At 66.1% G+C, this 19,235-nt stretch overlaps 4 protein-coding genes across 4 annotated transcripts; 2 read left to right on the top strand and 2 right to left on the bottom strand.

Moving 5' to 3' along the window:
* Positions 1 to 7: 7 nt before the first annotated feature.
* MRPL16 (mitochondrial ribosomal protein L16) lies at positions 8 to 1,710 on the bottom strand. Its single transcript, XM_050897977.1, has 4 exons — positions 1,668 to 1,710; positions 1,266 to 1,331; positions 1,004 to 1,152; positions 8 to 535 (listed from the first exon to the last, which is right to left on the bottom strand). The coding sequence occupies exons 1-4, from the start codon at positions 1,708 to 1,710 to the stop codon at positions 50 to 52; spliced, it is 744 nt and encodes a 247-aa protein (XP_050753934.1). The 3' UTR covers positions 8 to 49.
* Positions 1,711 to 2,149: 439 nt separating this feature from the next.
* On the bottom strand, positions 2,150 to 4,264 carry CBLIF (cobalamin binding intrinsic factor). The gene is made up of 9 exons (XM_050898377.1): positions 4,195 to 4,264; positions 3,871 to 4,050; positions 3,586 to 3,729; positions 3,330 to 3,473; positions 3,052 to 3,227; positions 2,736 to 2,973; positions 2,493 to 2,637; positions 2,294 to 2,412; positions 2,150 to 2,211 (listed from the first exon to the last, which is right to left on the bottom strand). Exons 1-9 carry the CDS (start codon positions 4,262 to 4,264, stop codon positions 2,150 to 2,152), a joined length of 1,278 nt encoding a protein of 425 aa, XP_050754334.1.
* A 2,383-nt stretch (positions 4,265 to 6,647) lies between these two features.
* Positions 6,648 to 9,883, top strand: LOC127016471 (zona pellucida sperm-binding protein 3-like). Its single transcript, XM_050896988.1, has 9 exons — positions 6,648 to 6,717; positions 7,277 to 7,449; positions 8,002 to 8,114; positions 8,309 to 8,412; positions 8,536 to 8,707; positions 8,853 to 8,964; positions 9,105 to 9,285; positions 9,371 to 9,535; positions 9,619 to 9,883. The coding sequence occupies exons 1-9, from the start codon at positions 6,648 to 6,650 to the stop codon at positions 9,858 to 9,860; spliced, it is 1,332 nt and encodes a 443-aa protein (XP_050752945.1). The 3' UTR covers positions 9,861 to 9,883.
* A 2,068-nt stretch (positions 9,884 to 11,951) lies between these two features.
* Positions 11,952 to 14,603, top strand: LOC127017317 (membrane-spanning 4-domains subfamily A member 12-like). The gene is made up of 7 exons (XM_050898322.1): positions 11,952 to 12,041; positions 12,267 to 12,386; positions 12,683 to 12,739; positions 13,066 to 13,197; positions 13,794 to 13,907; positions 14,005 to 14,088; positions 14,375 to 14,603. The coding sequence occupies exons 1-7, from the start codon at positions 11,952 to 11,954 to the stop codon at positions 14,393 to 14,395; spliced, it is 618 nt and encodes a 205-aa protein (XP_050754279.1). The 3' UTR covers positions 14,396 to 14,603.
* The last annotated feature ends 4,632 nt before the right edge of the window (positions 14,604 to 19,235 follow it).

Genomic DNA, 19,235 nt, shown 5'->3' with positions numbered 1-19,235 from the left:
GTTCTGGTGGGAAGGTTTAATGAAGGCGTCCCCCTCCCCAAGCTCCTCGTTACACCCTGTGTTTCAGGAAGAATTTGCCCCAGTAGCGTCCCTTTAGCCGCAGGTCGTAGGGGCTGAGGTACTTGCGCATCCCCAGCATGTTGGCGGTGACGACGCGCTCGAAGGTCCAGGGGTTTTGGTTGTTGAGCCTCTTCTCTTCCTCCTCCTGCCGTATCTGCCGGAGGCCGTCGCGGCTGACGGGGACGGCGGGGAAAGGCAGTTTCCCGGCTACCTGCGCGAGGAAGGGTTCCACCTCCCCGAATTCGCAGCGCCCGCCGATCTCCACCACCAGCCGCCCGCTCTTCACCGCCGTCACGTAGCGATCGATGGGGCCCTTGCCGCCCCCCATGCGGTGCCCCAGGCTTTTCCGCGTCACCGGTTTCGAGGGGGCCGGCACGCGCCAGATGGCGAACATGGTCTTGGGGTCCATGCCGCGGCCGATGGTCAAGCGGATCATCTCGAAGTGGCCCCAGTGGAGGTACCCGCCGCCCAAGGCCTGCCGGCGGGGGGTGTGTGGGGGGGGAAAGAACGGGGCACCTCAGGGACCCAGCGCCGAGGGGGACAGAGGGGACAGAGGTTCCCCTGTCCTGCCCTGCGCTAGCAGCCGTCCCCCCCTGCACCCCTCACGCGTGTTTTTGGGGGTCAGCAGCCTCACTGAGGCCGTCTCAAAGCCGCTTTTGCAATTTAAGCTCGGTATTATGTTCCTTATGCCCTCGCTGGGGAAACCGGGGCCTTTCCTGACGGAGGTAGCTGAGTCAAGCCAGCTTTTCGGAACCGGTTTGGCACCGGTCCCCTCCGGTCGCTGGTTGGTTTGGTGTTTTTATCGCCCACGGGAGGGTTCAGCGCCAGACGGGGGTCTCCAGCCTAGGGGGGCCCACTCCTGCACCCTTCCCAGGCTGCCCAAACTGGGTTTCCCCCTCGCCACCCCGACTCCGGCTGGGAAGCAGGGCCCCGTCTCGCTCACCAGGATCCCGTACTGTCCCTGGGTGAAGTCGGTGGCCTCCCGGGACGGGCCGCGGATGTCACGTAGCCGCCGGGGCTCCCTCCTAACCTTGGGCACCGCCGGGACCTTGTCCATGAACTTCAGCTTCGTTTTCTCCGGGAAGGTGATACCTACCGGGGGACAGGCGTGTGACGGTCACCGGCCCCAGGACACCCCGGTACGGGGGGGTGTCCCCGCCATCCCCGTGGGAGGTTTCTTCCCCCCCGCCGTGCATCCCCCTTACCGCTGTAGTCCGGGGGCAGCACGTACTTTTTGAGGCCCGCCCGGGGAACGACGACGACGCCGGGACCTGGGGGACAGAGCTGGGGCTTAGAGCGGGGCCTGATGCACCGGGAGGGGGGCCCGGGGATGGCCCCGCTTCCCGGGAGCGGCTCCGGCAGCGTCGGGAGAGACCGCCCCCGGATCCCAACATCCCCACCACGGCCACCCGGGAATCCCGGACCCCAACGCCTCCCGGTTAATGCGGGAGGGGGCCCGGGCGCTCGATGACAGAGCTCCCCCTCCCCGGCTCGTCCCCCGCCGTGACCCAGGCGCCCGGGCACGCTCCCCCCCGGCCGCCCCGATCCCACCCAGGGCAGCCAACGGTTCCGGCGGTCCCGCGGAGCGCTGCCCGGGTTCCCCTGACCTCCTCCAACCGGGAGCGGCCGCGGGAGCCGCCATCGCCACATCGCCGGGCCGCGCCGCCGCCCGGCCGGAAGTGCCTGTAGGGCGTCGCCATAGGGTCCATCCCCCGGAGCCGCCCGGCGGGGGACACTTCCGGTAGAGCGGTCCGTCCCTTCGGCGCACCCGGGAAACGCGGAGAGGAACGTTAGTTCCGGGAGGGTCCAGCCCGGTGGAATCCCCCCCACCCCACCACCGTTTCCCTTCACGACGTCGCCCCCGGCCCCCCACTCCCCCCCCAGGGCCTGCCCCAACCCTCTCCCCTCGAGAGGCCTCGTCCCCATCGAGGGGTCCGGGTCCTGTGTCCCCCCGAGGGGTGGAGGGGCTGCGGGGCAACCGCTGCCTCAGACAGACAGACAGACACACACCACACAGGGGGCTGCGCTAAAAATGGCTCTTTATTGCCTTCACGGTCATCCCGGCGGGGCCAGGCGTCCCTCGGCGGCTTCAGTAGGTGCTGAAGACGGCCTGGATGTGCTCCCCGTTCTGCGGCTTGTAGGTGCCGACCCCTGCGGCGGAGGGACAGGGGTGAGGCCGGGGCACCGCGACCCCCGGCACGGCCCCCCGTGCCCCCCACCCTGGGCTGCCCACCTTCCTGCAGGGCGTTCGTGCCGCTGAGGAACTGCCAGTAGGTCTTGTCAGCCGGGTTGGCGGCCAGCCCGTGGATGGAGACCACCATGGGACCCCAGGACGTCTGCTGCGTCTGGAAGCTGCCGGGGAAGCGGGTGGGCTCGGGGCTCGGCGCGAGGGATGCCACGGCCCCCCCGCCACGAACCCCTCTGGCTCTCACCTAAAGATGTCGGGTTTCTCCGCCGCGGCGGCCCGCAGCACCTCGAGGAGCGTGGAGCCAGCCGGGACCTGCGCCGAGGTGGTGTAGGTGAAGTGCTTTCCCTGCAGCTTGTTGATGATGGAGTAGTGCACCGTGATGGGGGCTGCTGAGAGGGGAGAAGGGCCGGCGCAGTGCCACGGGGCACAGAGCAGGAGCGTCATCCCCGCGGGGTCCGGAGGGGGCTCCGAGCGGGAGCAGCCATACCTCTGTGAACCCCTGTTGTATCCAGCTTTGGGGACGGGGACGACTGTAGCCTCGGGGACACGCTGGCGCTGGCGGCGCAGTCCAAGCCGGCCGCTTCCAGGTACGACTTGCCCACGAGGGCAGGCAGGACCTGGGCGATGGCCATGGGCAGGTTGTAGTCATGGCTGTACACCACGGAGAAAGCCTGGGCGCAGTCCCACTCCCGCGGGGCATAAAACTTCTCCGTGGCGCCCAGCACCTGCGGAGAAGGCGGAAAGCAGCGTGAGCAGCGGGACCGGGCGGCCGTGGTGCCGCAGCTCGCCCCCCCTCCCTGTACCTGCAGGGCCAGCCCCATGCTGTAGATGTTCCCGATCATGCCATCCCCTTTCTCCTGCTCGTTGAGGAAATCGTTGGTCACCGTCGACAGTGCCTCCTGGAGCAGGTCCCGCACGTCGTGGAGGTCCGTGTAGCCGTACGCGCACGCCAGCGCCAGCGCCGCCATGGCACGGGTGTCTGCGACATCCCGGCGTCACTGCCAAGCCCGCCGCGGCAGAGCCGTCGGGAGCGGGGCTTTGCGAGCGGAGGGGACACGGCGGGGCCGGAGGGATCCCTTACCCACGGAGAGCTGGCTCTTGGGGTTCAGCACCTTCTTGGCCAGGACCACGGATGCCCCTTGGTAGCCACCCGCCCCCGCCAGGCACAGGCCCAGGGTGTCCAGGCTCACGCTGTACAGGGTGGTCTTCGGGATGCCCTCCGCCTCTGCAAAACAAAGGGCGGCGAGCTGACGGGGGGCCAGGGCGTAGGGAGGGAGACACACACACACTCCCCCCTCCCCGGGGCACCCCGAGTCCTCCCTCCCGTCCCGACGTACCCAGGCTGGCCATCTCCTCGTCCATTTTCCGCTGCAGGACGCGGAGCAGGTCGACGGTCTGCCCCAGGGCCTGGATGTGCTGGGGGTTCTGGCAGGAGGAGAGGAGGGCGAGCACGTACAGAGCCACATCTCCCAAGGTCGTGTCTGCGGGGACACGAGAGCAGCTGGGACACCGGGACCTAGCACCCCGGTCCCCGGCTGGGGTGGAGAGAGCCGGCGGCGCCAAGCCTACGGTGTGCCGGGACCGGGTGCTGCAGCAGGGGTGCACCCCGCACCCCTCCCTACCTTTCTGGGCTGTCTTCACAGCCTCCTCCTTTATCCGCTGGAGCAGCCACTCGTGGGTGTTACTGCCGGTGGCCCTGGCCAGGTTCATGGCCAGCAGGACGCTGGGGTTCGGCAGCTCGTCCGCCTTGACGGAGTCCTCCAGGCGTTGCAGCATCTTGGAGACGAGTTCGTGCGGGGCGACTGGAAGGAGAGGGGCCGGGCACCCCGCTGGCACTCGTGGCGGGAGGTCACCGGGGGCTGGGGACCCCCCACGTCCCCTCCGTGCAGCCCCTCGCAGCGTCACCGGTTTCTCTCCGGTGTTTCCGCGGGAGGGCTGACGCTCACCGCAGCTATGGGCGGCTGTGCCGCCCGCCAGGGCCAGCAGGACCCCGATGCCGAAAGCCACGCCGAGCATCGTCTCGTCCTCGGGGCAAGTGGGTCCGCTCCGGCCGGCAGAATCCCGTGGGCACTTTTCTCTCCGGGCGTCCTCTCCGCTTTTAGCTGCTTCCGCTGCCCTTCTCCGGTCATTTGCTCTCCCACAACCGCCTCGGCACTGCCAAGCACCGCCGGCTTATCTGTGTGCCCCAGGATGTCAAACAGAGTTGAAGGGTCACGGCCGCGGGGGCAGTGATTTTCCATTTGAGGTCACTGAACTGGCGAGGGACCCGTTGTACCAGTCCGATGCCCGTGGGGTCGGGTGGGATTCATCCCAGGGGACTGAAGGAGCTGAGGAACCCCCCCCTACACCTCAATCATCTACCTGAGATCCTGGGAGCCTGGGGAGGGCCCCGCTAACTGGAAGCTCGCCAGCCGTATCCCAGTTTACAAGAAGGGCTTGTACTTTCCGGGAAACTACAGCCCTGTTCGCTTCACCTCAGTACCTGGAAAAACGATGGAGAAAGTCATCCTGGCTGCTAGTGAAAAGCGTTTAAAGGACAATGCCATCACCGGGCACGGTCAGCGTGGTGTCCCGGTTTCAGCTAGGACAGAGTTACTTTTCTTCCTAGTAGCTGGGATAGTGCTGTGTTTTGGATTTAGTAGGAAAATAACGTTGATAACACACTGATGTTTTTAGTTGTTGCTAAGTAGTGTTTATCCTAAGTCCAGGATTTTTCAGCTTCTCGTGCCCAGCCAGCAAGAAGGCTGGAGGGGCACAAGAAGCTGGGAGGGGACACAGCCAGGACAGCTGACCCAAACTGGCCAAAGAGCTATTCCATACCATATGACATCATGCCCAGTATATAAACTGGGGGAGCTGGCTGGGAGGGGCAGATCGCGGCTCGGGAACTAACTGGGCATCGGTCAACGAGTGGTGAGCAATTGCCTTGTGCACCGCTTGCTTTGTATAGTTTAATTCTTTTAGTATTACTATTGTCATATTATTATTATCATTGTTTTTCATTCCTTTCTGTCCTATTAAACTGTCTTTATCTCAACTCACGAGGTTTTTTTCCTGATGCTCTCCCCCATCCCAGGGGTGGGGGGGCAGTGAGCGAGCGGCTGCGTGGTGCTTAGCTGCCGGCTGGGGTTAAACCACGGCACGTGGGTTGACGAAGGGAAAATCCCGTCTAACTGATTTGATATCCTGCTATGATAAGGTCACCCACCTCGTGGATGACAGGAAAGCGGTGGATGTTGTTTTTCTGGATTTTAGGGAGGCTTTCGATCCTGTCCCTCACAGCATCCTTCGGGACAAGGCATCCAGCTGTGAGATGAGCAGGTACAGGGTGCGCCGGGTGAAGAACTGGCTGGACAGGGCTCAAAGGGGTGTAGGGAACGGGGCTATACCTGGCTGGAGACCAGTCACTGCAGTTGATTCCAAACTGGGAGGTACTGGTGACTCTTTCGAGGGACAAGAGCCCTGCAGAGGGATCTGGCTGGCTGGGAGCTTTGGGCAATCGTCAATGGCAGGAAATTTAAGAGGAATAAATGCCGGATTCTGGAGCTGGGATGAAGCGCACTGGCGGGGACCTTCTTTACCGGCGTGGGTGACCACGCAGCGGCCGCGGTTACACAGCAGCTCTGCCTCCAGCACCGCGCTCTGGGCTCGCCGTGGGGCGAGGAGGACGCGGGGGCAGCTCCGGATCCACCGACCGGGTTATTTTCTGCCCCAGGCTGCTCAGAACGGGGTGCTGGGGGCTGCCCACCCCTGCGAGGCCCGTGGGCTGTAGGGGTGTCAGGGGCTCCCGAGGCGGGAGAGGGTCCTGCCAGTGCCAGGACCAGCCCTGCCCGTCTCGGTTCCTCCACCATCACCCCTTCCCCTGCCTGCTGCCCCACGCCAGAGGCAGCCGGGATGGGGAGGGCGGACTGGGGGTGCTCGGGCGAGCCGTGTGCCCCCTCGTCCCAGCACAGCCCCAGGGACAGGGGTCAGTGCCCTTCTGTGCCTCAGTTTCCCCAGAGGCTCCGCAGTGCCCCAAGGACACGTCCGTCACCCTGCGTGCAGGGACCAGCCTGCTTTTGGGGCGAGGAGGGCAGCGCGCGGCCAAAGATTGACCCCCACCTTCTCCATCACCCCTTAAGGAGGGACAGGGACCGAGGCCGGAGCAGGGACCAGGACCAGGGGAAGGAACAGAACCGGAGCAAGGACAGGGACAGGGTCCGGGACCCTTGGTTTTCCCCCTGGGAGGAGGAGAGCTCTGCGGAGACGGGCCCCAGGTGGGTGCGAGGGGCTGGGCGTGGGGCTGCAGGGACCACCCGGTCTCCCATTGGGAGAGCTGCGGCCGCCGACCTCATCCCAGGTGTAAAAGCCATCGGTGGGGGCCTGCCCTTCTTCCTCCTCCTCTTCCTCCTCCATCACGATGCAGGCTCTCAGGAGAAGGTGGTTTGTGCTCTTTCTTGTGGCTGCAGCCTGGGCGCAGGATGCCCCAGGTAAGGGGCTGTTTTTGGGGAGGGGGGGAGTCGTGCTGGGTCTGGTTGCCCTCCCTGGGGAGGGGGGAATGGGCAGTGCCCCCCCCAGGCTGGGCTGCTGCGTGCCTCTGCCTTGGGCACGGCTGTTTGCTGTGGGGTGGTGGGCACGGGTGATGCCTGGTTGCTAGCGGAGGAGGAAGAGGAGGACCACGGTCTCCTCTCCAGCTCAGGCAGGGCAGGTCTGTAGGTCAGGCTCCTGCTCAAGCACCAAGCTTGGGGCTGAGAGGTCGGATCCAGGGGCAGGGAAGCCCTGGGGTGGGTCCTGCGTCCCCTCCGTCTCCCCGTGGGGACCCTTCAGGAGCCTCACGGCCACATCGGTGCCTTGGGGTGACAGCACAAAGCAGCTCAGCCCCCTGGGGCCACCTCCTTCCCTGTCCTCCCCGAGGCTGTAAATGCTAAAATGGGGGAACTCGAGGGGAAATCTGCGCCGGGGGCTTGCCTGGCTTGCTCCCCTGGGAGCAGGCAGCCTGGGGGTCCCCAGCGAGCTGGCTCAGCCCTCCTTCTCCTCGCCCTGCCACAGTCTCTGTTACATGTGGCCACACGTGGCTCTCCGTGGCGGTGCCGGCCGGCCTCCTGGGGAGCCGTGTGGCCGGTGGGGAGCTGACACTGGGAGCCGGCTGTGGGGTGACCGCCGCTGACGGGGATGGGTACCGGCTGGAGCACCCGCTCGTGAGCTGCGGGACCACCCTGGAGGTGAGGAGCCAGGGGTGACCACGGGTCTCTGACGGAGGTGCTGCGGCAGCGTGGTCCTCCTTGGGGCGGGCGTAGGATGGAAGGAGACGGGGGGGGACACACACCATGTCCCACCAGGGAGGGACAGCGTCAGGGCATCCTTGGCCGTGACTGCCGAAGCCTCCGTGGCTGAGAAGGAAACCACGTGGGACAGGCGTGGTGGGTCGTCCACAACCACCCGTCTCCCCGAGGTGCCCGTGCCATTGTTGTCACTGCGCCCACGTGTTGGGTGAGCTCCAGGGTTGGACCCCCGGGGTCCTGCCGTCCCCCTGGCATGGTCCCTATGGGGAGGGCCCCCGGCAGCACCCACGGGGACAACCACCCATTGTGGGAGCGCCGGTTAAAGTGAGCGAGGCCGTTACCGATGATCTGAAACATGGCTTTTGCCGTGCGCCGAGGAGCTTTCTGGCTCCTGGGCGTGCAGCACCCCTCCCGGGGTGCTGGGGACAGGGAGGGGACACTCGCTCTGAGCCAGGTGACACCTCCAGCCCCATGTCTGCTCATTTCCCCCAGCTCCTCCCGGACAGCATCCGCTACAGCAACGTCCTCCACTACCGCCCCTCGGCCGGGGGGCCCGTGGCTCGTGCCAGACCCTTCTCCCTCCCCGTGGACTGTTACTACCCCAGGTAAGTGGGGAACCGGCTGAGCCCCGTGTACCCACGCTCCCTGGGTGTGCTCCACGACGGGACCCCTCGGTGCCAGGTCCACCAGCCCATCCTGGGCAGGGAGGGTGCCCACCCGTGGGGGGACGTGGCAGGCAGGGGTGCCCTGCCTGCTCCCGGGAGCCTGTAACCCCTCTCGAGGATGCTCTGTGGTGCAGGACGGGCAGTGTTTCATCCGGGGCCATCCAGCCCAACTGGGTCACCTTCGGTTCCACCGTTGCTCACCGGAGACGCTTGCGCTTCGCCCTGGATGTGTATGACAGTGAGTGGGGGAGCCCCAGACCCCCTCGTTCCCCTGTGTGTGTGTGGGGGGGGAACAGTCCCCCCCTGCCTGGCCAGGGCCCCAGGGTGATGCTCGGGGCAGCCACAGCCATGTGCTTTCCAGGTACCTGGTCATCCCGCCTGCGCCAGCCCACCTATTCCCTGGGGGAGCCGATCAACATCGAGGCGTCGGTGAGCACCGACCCTCGCCTGCCCCTGAGGGTCTTCGTGGACGAGTGCGTGGCCAGCCCGAGCGCGCCGGCGCGGCTGAAATACGAGGTCATCGCTGACAACGGGTGAGCGCCGGGGCTGGGCACGGGGTGGTGGCTGCCATCCTGAATTGTCGCTCTCCTTCCTCGCCGGGACCGTGCGGGCGGTGGCAGAGCCCGGGGGGGGGGGAAGTTGGCAGTGCCCATCTCATCCCGTTTCCCATCCCGGCAGATGCCTGCTGGATGGGCAGCTTGGTCGTTCCCGCTTCCTACCCCGGCGTGGAGATCGCTTCCTCCGCTTCCAGCTGGACACCTTCCTCTTTCCAAACGCCTCCGGCAGCCAGGTCGGTTCCCAGCGGGGTCTGGGGGTGCGGGGTGACACCCACCCACCCACCAGTGCGGGGAGGGGGGTGGCTGGGGGTGATGGGTGGAGAGCCGTTGGGCCAGCTCAGGTGGTGAGGCAGGAGGACGCTTGTCCCTGCAGATCTACCTCCGCTGTCACCTGAAGGCTGTGGCAGAGGGGGCTGGCGGCACCTCCGGCAAAGCCTGTTCCTACGACCGTGTGGCAGCCGCCTGGCGCTCCCCGGATGGGGCCGACTGCTCGTGCTGCGGCTCTCCAGCCGGCTGCGGGGGCCGGCGGCAGCGCCGGCTGGCCGGCAGCGGAGGTAAGAGAACCCCCCCTCGGTGAGATCCATGAGCCCTATGGGGGATGCCTGTGCTTAGCGGTGCCTGATGGGCTTCTCCTTGCAGGGCTCCTGGGAGAAGCCAGCGTCCGCCTCGGTCCCCTGGGGCTGCTCTCGGCTCTGCCCAGCTCGTCCCCGGCCCCCACGGGGCTCCCCACCGCGCTGGAACCCAGCACGGCACCGCCTCGCCGCCCCTCGGTCCCCGTGGTGCGGGGGGAGAAGAGGGACTCGGGTGAGTGCGAGCTGCCCCACGGTGTTGGGGGGGTGGCTGGGGTGACCCTGCTGTCCCCCTCACCCCGCTGCCTCTCCCCGCAGGGCCGGCTGTCCCCGTCCCCGGCACCACGTTGGCCATGGTGGCCATGTGCTCCATCCTCACCGCCGTGGGCATGGCTGGCTGCTACCGCTCTGTGCGGCGCTACCGGAGTGGGCACCGGGTGGGGGACCCTGAGGTGACCCCGGGGGAGCCCCGTGCTGTGGCCATGGCTCCCACTGCAGCCGGTGGTGCCTGGGCCACCCCCGAGAACCCCCCAGCTCCTGCAGACCCTGCCATTGTGTGAGCTTCCTTGTTTTAGAAATAAATCTGTGGCAGAAAGGCTGTGCCAGGTCAGCGTGGGAGGGGGCTGTGGAGACCGTGTACTCGCCTGGGTGCTTGGGGGGGGGGATGTGACATGTCCCCACTGCCTCTGTGTACCCCAAAGGGTCCCACTGGCCTCGCTGGGGTGCTGCCAGACAGCCCATGTCACCCACTACGGGGTGGGAAGGAGGGCTGGGTCCCCAGCAAGCATGGCTCCCGTGCCGGGACTCCCTGGGGAGCCAGCCGACTCGGGGGGCACAGCGTTGGTACCCCCTCTGCCCGGGCGGTGGGCGGAAAGCATCCGTCTCCGACATAGGGATGCCGGCATGGTGAGCCAGTGCCTCTCTGCACCACAGCCTCCAGCCCCCTCCCCGGCACGGCTGCAGCCCCCCTCCCCTGGCGATGCTCTGGTGGATGCCGGGAGCTGGGGCAGTTTGCGGAGAAGGGGGGGGCAAGAGCAGAGCCGCTGGCGGGGGGCGAGTGGTTAGCATCCCCCGTGGGAGCTCGCAGGCACCTCGGCTCCCGGCTCTGCCGGCTGTGGGGCTGCCGGGGGGAGAGGGGCTGAAGGGGACTCACCGCTCTCCTGCTTCCCAAAGTGGCTTGGCCATGGCAGGGCAGGTCCCTGGGCTAGAGGGGGGGGGACACACAGCTTGGGGGGGCCCTCGTGCCTGTGGGAGCCGGCTGGGGGAAGCCAGCCGTGCCTGTCCTCGGCCGCCGGCGGGCCGTGCCGTGGTCACCGTGCGGATCCTCGCCTTATCAGCGTGGGCAGTGCCAGGCGCAGGACGATGGTGCGTAGGGCGGTATCGCGTGGCCCCCTCCGTCCTCAGGGCTTTAATTATTTACTGACTTTGGGGTTTTTTTTTCTTTTTTCTCCCCCTACCTGGAGTTCTTGGCTTCTGCTTTTGGCTGGGCACCCTGAAACTGTGGGCCGGCACCCTGAAACTGTGGGCCAGCACCCTGGGTGTGAAGCCACCGCAGTGGAGAGAGAGGAGCTGGCTGGGTTGGGGACACGACGATGACAAGACCTGCTTGAGATCCCCTCTGCCCGTCACCTCCTGCGGCCAAGGAGCAGGGACCTTCCCCGGGGCAGAGGAGCCAGGCTGATGCTCAGCCTGCGACCATCCCTACCCGGGGAAGGGGTGCCAGGGGGGTCTGGTCCCCACAACCCGGGGGGGGGGATCTTACCCCGGGGACAGTGCCCAGGCCCGTGTCCTGACTCTGCGGGGCCAGGGTAGGGGCCAGTCCCCGGCGATGCTCTCCGCAGCCCCCGGCTCTGCAGGGAGGAGGCGTTTCGTTTCGTGTCTAATGGCCTTTGATGGATCTTTCTTCCAGGAACTCGCTGCAGAGAGCTTTTTTTTTTTTTCTTTGCTTTTTTTTTTTTTTTAATTCTTTCTGAGCTCCCGTAAACACAGCCTTGTGCTGGGGCATGGGGGCTGCAAGCGGGGCTGGGGGCAGCTCTCAGCGGGGCTTAGCTCAGCCAGGAGGGGGGCTGTATGGGGGGGGGGAAACCACAGCTGGGGGGCTTTTGGGCAGCCTTGCTCCCCTGGCACCCCACTTTCCTTATCTCCCCTCCATGTGGCCCTGGGCATGCTGTGGGGGCTGAGCATCTTTCCCTGTGGGACCACGGTGCCCTGGACCCCTTCCCTGAGTGTGGGGGGGGGAGCAACACTGAGCAGCTCCCCCCCCTGCCCCATTGCAGCTGGGGTGCCCCACTTTCCCCACTGGAGCTGCACCCACAGGTCAGGTGGTTTTGGGGGGCTGCCTCTTTCCCCCCCTTCCCTATCTCCCATCTGCTCCTTGGTCACCAGTGAGCATCTGGAGCCGGGCAGTGGGGTCCACCCGTGGGTCGTGGTGTCACGGGTGGGTTGGGCGGTGGCCCCGGGGATGCTGCAGCTTCTGACATCACCCGTGTTGCACCAATGGGCACCCGGTGGGGCGGGGTGGGGCGGGGGCGGTTCCGGAGGGGACCGGGCTGCTCCGGGGGAGGGGGAACCGGGGCGGCGGGGGGGGGGGGTGTCCCGCTACGGGCCGGCCCGCTGCCCCCCCCCCCCCCCGCCCCCCCCCCGTTGCCTCCATGCAGGGGATGGGGAGCCTGCGGCTGGGCAGCCGCGCCGTGATGTACACGGCCGAGACCCTGCCCAAGGGCAAGAACCGAGTGATGGGGGTGAGTCGGGCTGGGGGGGGGGGGGGGGGGGAAGCGGCTTGGAGGGCTGGGACCCCTGGAAAATCCCCCCCCCTCCCCGCCCCATCCTGGTTTCTGCCCCTCCTGCTGATCCCCCGGGGGATGCTGTGGCTTGGGGGACCGGGGGGGGGGCACCCCCATCCTGGGGTGGTGGTGGGGGGTGTGTGTGTGAGTTGCCCCCACTCTTCCCCCTACCCCATCCCACAGACCATCCAGATCATGACCGGCTTCATGCACATCGGCTTCGGGATCGTCCTGACGACGCTCACCAACGTCTACACCTCCGTCTTCGTCATCGGCGAGATCCCCTTCCTGGGCGGCGTGTCTGTGCGTAGCGTGGGGCCGGGGAGGGATGCCCACTGGGGGGGGATGCCCACGGGGAGAGGAGATGCCCACCGGGGACTGGGGACAGAGGGTTCTGCTTCAGCGGCTGTAAAACTCAAGGACTAACAACGTACAAGGGGGGGGAATCACCGTGCCCCTCAGAGCCGTGGGGCCGGGGCCGTGGGTAGCTTGCTAATGCTGGGGGGGGGTGTTCAGTGCCCCGTGGCTGCGTGGGTTTTTGGGGGGGGGCTCAGGGTGACCTTGACGGAGGCTGACTCTCCCCTTCTCTCCCGGCACAGTTCATCATCTCAGGCTGCCTCTCCATCGGGGCGGAGAAGAGCCCCACGGAGTGCGCGGTGAGTGTCTCCGGGGATCCCCACCGCTGCCCCGTTCGCTGGAGGAGGGGGGCGGGTGGGTGGGTGGGTGCGAGCAGCTCGACCCCGGGTGAAACCCATCGGGGTGAAGCCCCGTTTGAAGCTTGTGCCGGGGTTATTTCTGTAAATGAGCGAGGGGAAGGAGGGAAGGGAAAAAACAAAAACCCAACCCCAAAGGTAGCCTGAGCTGTTACCCGTGGCCGGTCCCCCGGGGCTTGGCCGGGCAGTGCCGCAGAGCCGGGGCGGTGGGTGTCCCCACGGGCTTTGGGGTCCCCAAAGCTGTCCCCAAAGCCTCTCCGTGCCCGCAGGTGAAGGGCAGCCAGACCATGAACATCATCAGCGCCATCTTTGCTCTGCTGGGCATCGTCGCCTTCATCGTAGACCTCAACCTGAACGGGCTCTACCGCTCCAGCTTCAACTACTACAACTATCTTGTCCTGGTAAGTGGGGGCACGGCTGGTGTCCCCCGTCCCCCCCCCAGCCTCTGCTTTCGCAGCAGCGGTGCCCAGGGCTGGCTGAGCCTGCCCGGACAGGGCTAAGCCTTTTGGGAACCTCCCCTGTCCCCTTCTCCATCCCTTCATCCTCCTCGGGGACTGTCATGGATGCTGCCCGAGTCCTTCTTGGGGGGGTCTGGGGGGGGGGGCTTTGCCAGACTCCCCTGCGGGGTTCAGCCCTGTCGCCGTTGGGGAGCGGGGAGCCCACGGCCGGCGGCATCCCCGACCACGGGGCCGTTTGCCGGCATGGTGCTGTGCGCCCAACCTATTTTAGGCTGATACCTCAGGAGATGACTCACGCCCTGGAAATGCCCGTTTCTCTCCGCAAGCCGTAAAAGCGGCGAGGCGGAGGGCTCCGAGCGAGACCTTGGCCCTCGGTGGGTCTAAGCACCTAAGCCTGTGGTGCTTAGGATCGGTGGGAGACAGAGGAGGGGAGCCCCAAAATCCTCACCCCAAAATGTGGGGGGGGGTTCACCCTGTGGGGCCGAGCCCAGGTTTATTCCTCCTGGGCGCTGCTGATGGGACTTTTCCCCATCCTGGAGCTCGCAGGGAACGGGATTTCCATCGTGCTGCTCATCTTCACCATCCTGGAGTTCTGCATCGCCGTGGCCACAGCCAATTTCTGGTGCCGGGCCACCCGCCTCAGCTCCAACGAGGTAGGGCATGGCGGGGCGAAGGACAACGGGCCCGAGCCCCCGGTCGGACCCCCAGCACTGTTCCTACTCGCCCCCCCCTCACCCTTTTCTCCCCCAGGCCATGCTGATCGTACCCAGCACCACGCAGGCGGACCTGGCAGTGCCGCTGGCTGACCTGCCCCAGCCGCCCAGCTACACCGAGGTGATCTACGACCCCAAAGAGCAGCCCAGCTAGAAGCGGAGCCGGGGCCGGGCTGGTTCCCAGGAGCAGCGTCTGACTCCTGCCTGCATGACAGACCTCTTCCCACCGCTGCCGGTGCCTTCCTAACCCCCCCCGCCCCGGGAAAGCATGCCACCCCCATCCCCAGGGAGCACCCCAGCACCTCCGCCTCGCTGCATGGGTGGGCACGGGGGGGATGGAGGAGAGGCCGGAGACCCCGAGCCTTCTGTGTCCCCCAAAAAGCAGCAGCTCTTGGGTTTCTTTGCAGCTGGCCGCCCCCGAAGTCTAGCGAGGTGCTGGCCCCGAGGACGTCGGTGCGGGGTCCTGCCTCCACGCTCCCGAAACCGTCCCCAGCCGGTTCCCTGTGCCCAAGGCTACGGCATCCTCCTCCTGCCACGCTGCAGGCTGGGACACGCTGGTACCCCCTCCCGAAAGCCAGCAAGCACCCCGAATTTGCCCCCTCCCTGCCCATCTCCTGCCCCTGCGCTAGGTCTCAAAGAGGGGCTCTTTGCCTGCTGGCTGCTTTGGAGAAGGGAATTCTCTCGGGGGGGGGGGGTTGCATCTTGGAGCTTCATGGGGTATTTCTGCCCGTAAATACCTGGTTGGCTGCTGGGGTTCATTCACGTTGGGGTTCAGGACCTCCCTGAGGTCTGGTAGAGACCCCAACATATGCAGGGGGCCGTGCGGGTAGCCGGACCATCTACCTCAGCTCGTACCCCCTTGGCTTTATTTTATCTTTGAAATAAATGCTCTGTCCGGGCCTGCGTCTCCTCATTTTGGGAATTTCTCAATGTAGGAGCTGCAAATCCCCCCCCCCTGCAGAGCCACTGTCCGTCAGGCAAGGGGCTCATCCCACCCGGCTTCAGGGGTCTCCCGTGCCCATCACCCTCATCTGGTCCCGTTGGAGCTAGCGAGATGCCATGGTTTCCCCCCCGGTACCTGCTCCCTAAGGAAATCTGCCACCCTAAATCCGCCCCCGCCTTATAGCGAGCCATGCTGCTATGTATATATTTAGCACTGTTGGAGCGGCTGGTCAGCCAGCGGCGATGACGGTGACGGCGGCGGCAGCTCCGGGTTAGTATGCCAGCCGAGGAGCTGCCCCTGGGCTGGGGCCGCTCCTTGGGGTGACACGGGGACGCCGGTGGCACACGCTCCCCGTGCCCTCGTATAGCTGGGTGATCCTATGCGATGGGAACGGAGCCGAAGGATGTGATGGACTTGGGATGGAGGTGAGGAAGGAGAGCCGGGCGCTGATTTTTTTTTTTCAGAGGGGTGGGAGCATCCTGGTGAGTTGTCGGTGCCCTAAACGGGGCGGGGGGGGGATCTCTTATCTGTGCTTACTCTCTGGGACATCCCCCCCCAACTGTTTAGGGACAGCATCCTGCCCCCAAACCTCACCTCCAGCCCCACAGCAGGGTCAGGGAGCGCCTATTCGAACCATCGCTTTAGTTTTGGGTTGAGTTAAATGTTTTCTTTCTTGTTTCAACAGCTCCCTCCCCCCCGCCCTGACAATGCTCACGCTGCTCAGCCAAAGCCTCATGGATTATTCACTCGCTGTCAGTTATTTCTGTTCCCGGCTTTGAAAAAATAATGAGCCGGTTCGGTAGGAAAAGCCCCAGAGATGCGGGGGGGAGCGGGATGAACAGGCTGTCTCCGCTCACCCTGCGTTCACGGCCCATTACAGCTCCAGCTCCTCACTTGTGGCTCCGGACTCTCCCGTACCTCCTCTCCCACGGCAGCCGGGGAGGCTCTCCGGCCCCAGGGAGGGTGGGGGGGAGGCCACCACGAAGCCCTGCCATCCCCCCAACCAGGCTAGCAGGTCCCTCTGGCTTTCCCCAGCATGGTGGTCCCCTCCTCGCTCATCCTCCACCAGCATCGGGCTCTTTTTCCGCTCCCCGCTCCGGAGCATCCCGCTGGCACGTGCCGAGCCGCTGCTGGGTCGAAGCCAGCCTCTCGCTGCCAACTGCGAAATGCCCCTTCCCGTGAAATCGGGCGTTAGCACGGCGATAACCCAGAGCCCCTCAATCTTTAAACCCAGGTTATCTTTCCCCAGGCTTTCAAGGTTTTCCGCCGCTTCGCTGTGTTTAGGTGCAGCTTTCTCTGGAAATGCAGGAGTAGGTGTTTTAAGGCTCTGTGGAAATGTGTTTCTTTTCTATATGTGTACTTCGACGTATTTGCAGCCCTGAAACCTCCTGGCGAGGAGCGGGTACCTCTCAGGGCTGGGGACAACGGGTGGCAGGGACCAGAGAGGGTCTGGGGACCCGGCGGGGTGAGGAGGAGGGACTCCCTCGGGGACACACGAGCCGGGAAGCTGGCGGTGACCAAAGGGCCATAAAAAAGGTGGCAACGCGGGCAGGAGAAATGCTGGGGCAAAGGCCGGCAGCCACTGTCCTGTGCCAGCGAGGACGGGGCCCGCCGGGAGCCGGGTACCTCAAGGGACGGCACGGTGAGTGCCCCACGGCCAGGGGGGAGATGCCGTGCGCCCCGGTGCTGCCTCTGTCGTGACGAGGAGGGTGGCAGCGGGCTGGGGGGCTTGAGGGATGGGGAGACCTCTGTGCCCGGTGGCCTCCGGCAGCATCTCCGGGCTGGGAGAGGCGGAGGGAGCTTCTGACCCTGGCTCACGCCGGGCTCGGCACTTGGCGTCTCGGAGCAGCTCTTGTTTATGGCGTCTGCCGCAGCCGCAACCGTCCCGGAGGTGGGGAGCACGGGACGAGCTCCTCTTGCCCGGCGTCACCGGCACTGCTCGGAAAGCTCTGGCTCTCTTCAACCGCATCCGGGAGCCGTGGATGTTCCCCAGGGAGACCCCTGCCCCACGGCGCTGGGGGATGCTCCCCTGTCTGCTCCTCGGGGTGGGCACGGGCCAAAGGACCACGGGGCTTCTCTCGGCAGCCCCCCTTAGAGGGAAATGGCCCCCGGGGAGATGTGGAGGAGAAGGCGTAGGATGGCAGAGCTCCGTGTTGGGCAGCGATCTTGGGGGCACGGGAAATGACAGTGATTTGGGGGAGAGAAGCCGCTGGTGGAGCGGGGCTAGTTTACATCCCTGGGTAAAACTGGGGAGCACCTGCACCCCCAAACACCAGGTCTGGGTCCCGCGTCTTGGAAGGATGCTGGAGCCCCAGAGAGGGTCTGGGAAAGGGCAAGGAGGATGCCCGGGGGGCTGAGCGGGAGAGGGGTCTTCAGGCTGGAGAAGATGGCTGGAAAGGAGAGCTGGGAGAGCGTGCAGTGGTTCTCTGTGTTGGTGTCATGCATAGCAGCAAGCTGGCGGTGGGCTGAGCCAGGCTGCAGGAGGGGTCTCTGCACCCCCCGATGAAGAAAATGGGAGACATGGAGCTGAAAAGGGGGGGGGGGGGGGATGCAATCTGCCGAGGAGCACCGACGCATGGCCCCGGTGCCGTGTGCGGGGGACGGTGCAGCCAGGTTGGCCACGTGTGCTCTCCCTCGCAGTGCCTGGGATGCCGCAGCAGCACTGGGGATGGCGCCCGGACACCATTTTGTCACCTTCTCCCCCCCCAAGGGGATGCCGGGGCCATGGGGGGGGCTGACTGGTGTCGGTCACACTCCCCCCCCCACCACCACCCCGAAAGGGGAGCTGGGCGCGCTGGGGGTAAGGGCGAGCACCCACGTGCCCGTGCCCCCGTCCTGGGGCTTCGGCCGCTGCCAGGCTGCCCTGTGCCCTCTGCTCCCCAGGGCACCCAGGTCCTCCTGGGCATCCCCGATCCCTGCGGGGGGGGGGGGGGGGTCCCCATCTCCTCCATCAGTGAGCCCCTGCGGGTGCTGACCGCCAGGTCCTGCTTCTTCATCTGGGGAGGGTTCCCGGTAAGGGGTTCCCCTGGCCCTCCCCAAGCTGGCGGGGTCCCCTTGGTTTTGGGGCAGTGCTTGCTTCTTCACACCTTCCTCCTCCTCCTCCTCCTCTCCCAACCATTCATCCTCTCTGGCTCCAGCTCCGTGGTGGCAGAGAAGAAACGGGACATCCGCGTGGTAAGGGGAGAGGTCTCTGCTCCCCAGGTTTCCCTGGGGTGCAGCGGCGCTGGATGCTGGCACCCCGGCTCCTCCGAGTGCCAAAATGTCCCAGGGCATGGGTGCTCGCAGGGGCTGGGGGCTGCTTTTGGCACCCCACTGCCGGAGAACCCTTGTCCCCCGGCATGGTGGAGCTGGATGTGGCACTTGGGTGTAGGTGATGTTGGTGGGACTGTCCGCAGAGTGGGGGGTTCGCTGTGCCTGCCAGACCCCTACGAGGGCTGGGGGAAGAGTTTGGGGGGGGTAAAAAATCACCCGTGGTGGCCCAGGGGGGTGGCCTGCCTGGGGGGGATACCTGCCTGGCTCTGTCCCCAGACAGGTGACCGGCTTGCCTGGCCCTCGATGTCACCAGCCTGCTGGCCTCGGTGGCGGGCATCATCCTGGTGCTCTGGGACCTCAGCTTTCACCGTGAACCCGTCTCCGGGCCCCGGCTGGAGCTGGTGAGGGTGCGGGGTGGCGGGGGTCCCACGTCCCAACGGCCATGGGACAGGGCAGGCTGGGACACACAGGGAGGACGCGACGCTGCCGGGAACCGAAAACATGAGGCGACGCGGTGCGTGGGGTCCCACCCGCTCTCTCCTCGCCCGTGCGTGATGTGGGGGCTCCTGGGCGTCCCGCTCGCCTTCATCGCGCCGGAGACCTGCATCACCCTCCTCTGCGTCTACTTTGGCTGGAAAACCAGGCTGGCCGGATCCGCGCCAGGTGAGCCCCGTGGGAGTGGGTGTGCGGGGAGATTTCTGCCTCCGGGAACACGGAGGAGAGGGATGCCAGGCTGGGAAAAGGGGTGACGGGGATGCCAGCCCCACGGGGGATGCGTTGTTCTGGGTGAGAACGGCAGGGGAGATGCTTAAGGAAAGCCAAAAACCACCGCACAGTCCCGGTCGGCAGCGACCTCGGGGGTCTTTGTGCCAACTCTGGCTCTGAGCACGTCGCTTAGGGACGTGGTCCCATTGCTGGTGGCCCCGTGCATCCCAGGCTGCCACGGGGACCGGGGTGCTGGTGGCAGGTCCCCCGCCCGGGTGCCTTTGCCGTCGCAGGCGGGAGCACCGGTGGGAGAGGAGGACTTTGGCAGGTCTCTCGGCGTAACCGTGCGGAGGACAGCTGTGGGGGCA

This window comes from Gymnogyps californianus, chromosome 5, assembly GCF_018139145.2.
Source record: "Gymnogyps californianus isolate 813 chromosome 5, ASM1813914v2, whole genome shotgun sequence".
Taxonomy (NCBI): Eukaryota; Metazoa; Chordata; class Aves; order Accipitriformes; family Cathartidae; genus Gymnogyps; species Gymnogyps californianus.
The sequence above is the reverse complement of the archived record's forward strand: the minus strand, read 5'-3'. Positions and strand labels throughout refer to the sequence as shown.

Bases quoted from the DNA above. Each gene is read 5' to 3' on its own strand.
- MRPL16 (XM_050897977.1), bottom strand. From the start codon at position 1,710: ATGTGGCGATGGCGGCTCCCGCGGCCGCTCCCGGTTGGAGGAG. The intron at 1,332-1,667 runs GTCAGGGGAACC...TCTGTCCCCCAG, and splicing joins GCCGCTCCCGGTTGGAGGAG to GTCCCGGCGTCGTCGTCGTT. The intron at 536-1,003 runs GTGAGCGAGACG...CCCCGCCGGCAG, and splicing joins AGGGACAGTACGGGATCCTG to GCCTTGGGCGGCGGGTACCT.
- CBLIF (XM_050898377.1), bottom strand. From the start codon at position 4,264: ATGCTCGGCGTGGCTTTCGGCATCGGGGTCCTGCTGGCCCTGGCGGGC. The intron at 3,474-3,585 runs GTACGTCGGGAC...TTTGTTTTGCAG, and splicing joins CGAGGAGATGGCCAGCCTGG to AGGCGGAGGGCATCCCGAAG. The intron at 2,974-3,051 runs GTACAGGGAGGG...CCTTCTCCGCAG, and splicing joins GCATGGGGCTGGCCCTGCAG to GTGCTGGGCGCCACGGAGAA.
- LOC127016471 (XM_050896988.1), top strand. From the start codon at position 6,648: ATGCAGGCTCTCAGGAGAAGGTGGTTTGTGCTCTTTCTTGTGGCTGCA. The intron at 8,413-8,535 runs GTGAGTGGGGGA...TGTGCTTTCCAG, and splicing joins CGCCCTGGATGTGTATGACA to GTACCTGGTCATCCCGCCTG. The intron at 8,965-9,104 runs GTCGGTTCCCAG...TTGTCCCTGCAG, and splicing joins CAAACGCCTCCGGCAGCCAG to ATCTACCTCCGCTGTCACCT.
- LOC127017317 (XM_050898322.1), top strand. From the start codon at position 11,952: ATGCAGGGGATGGGGAGCCTGCGGCTGGGCAGCCGCGCCGTGATGTAC. The intron at 12,740-13,065 runs GTGAGTGTCTCC...CCGTGCCCGCAG, and splicing joins AGAGCCCCACGGAGTGCGCG to GTGAAGGGCAGCCAGACCAT. The intron at 13,908-14,004 runs GTAGGGCATGGC...TTTCTCCCCCAG, and splicing joins CCCGCCTCAGCTCCAACGAG to GCCATGCTGATCGTACCCAG.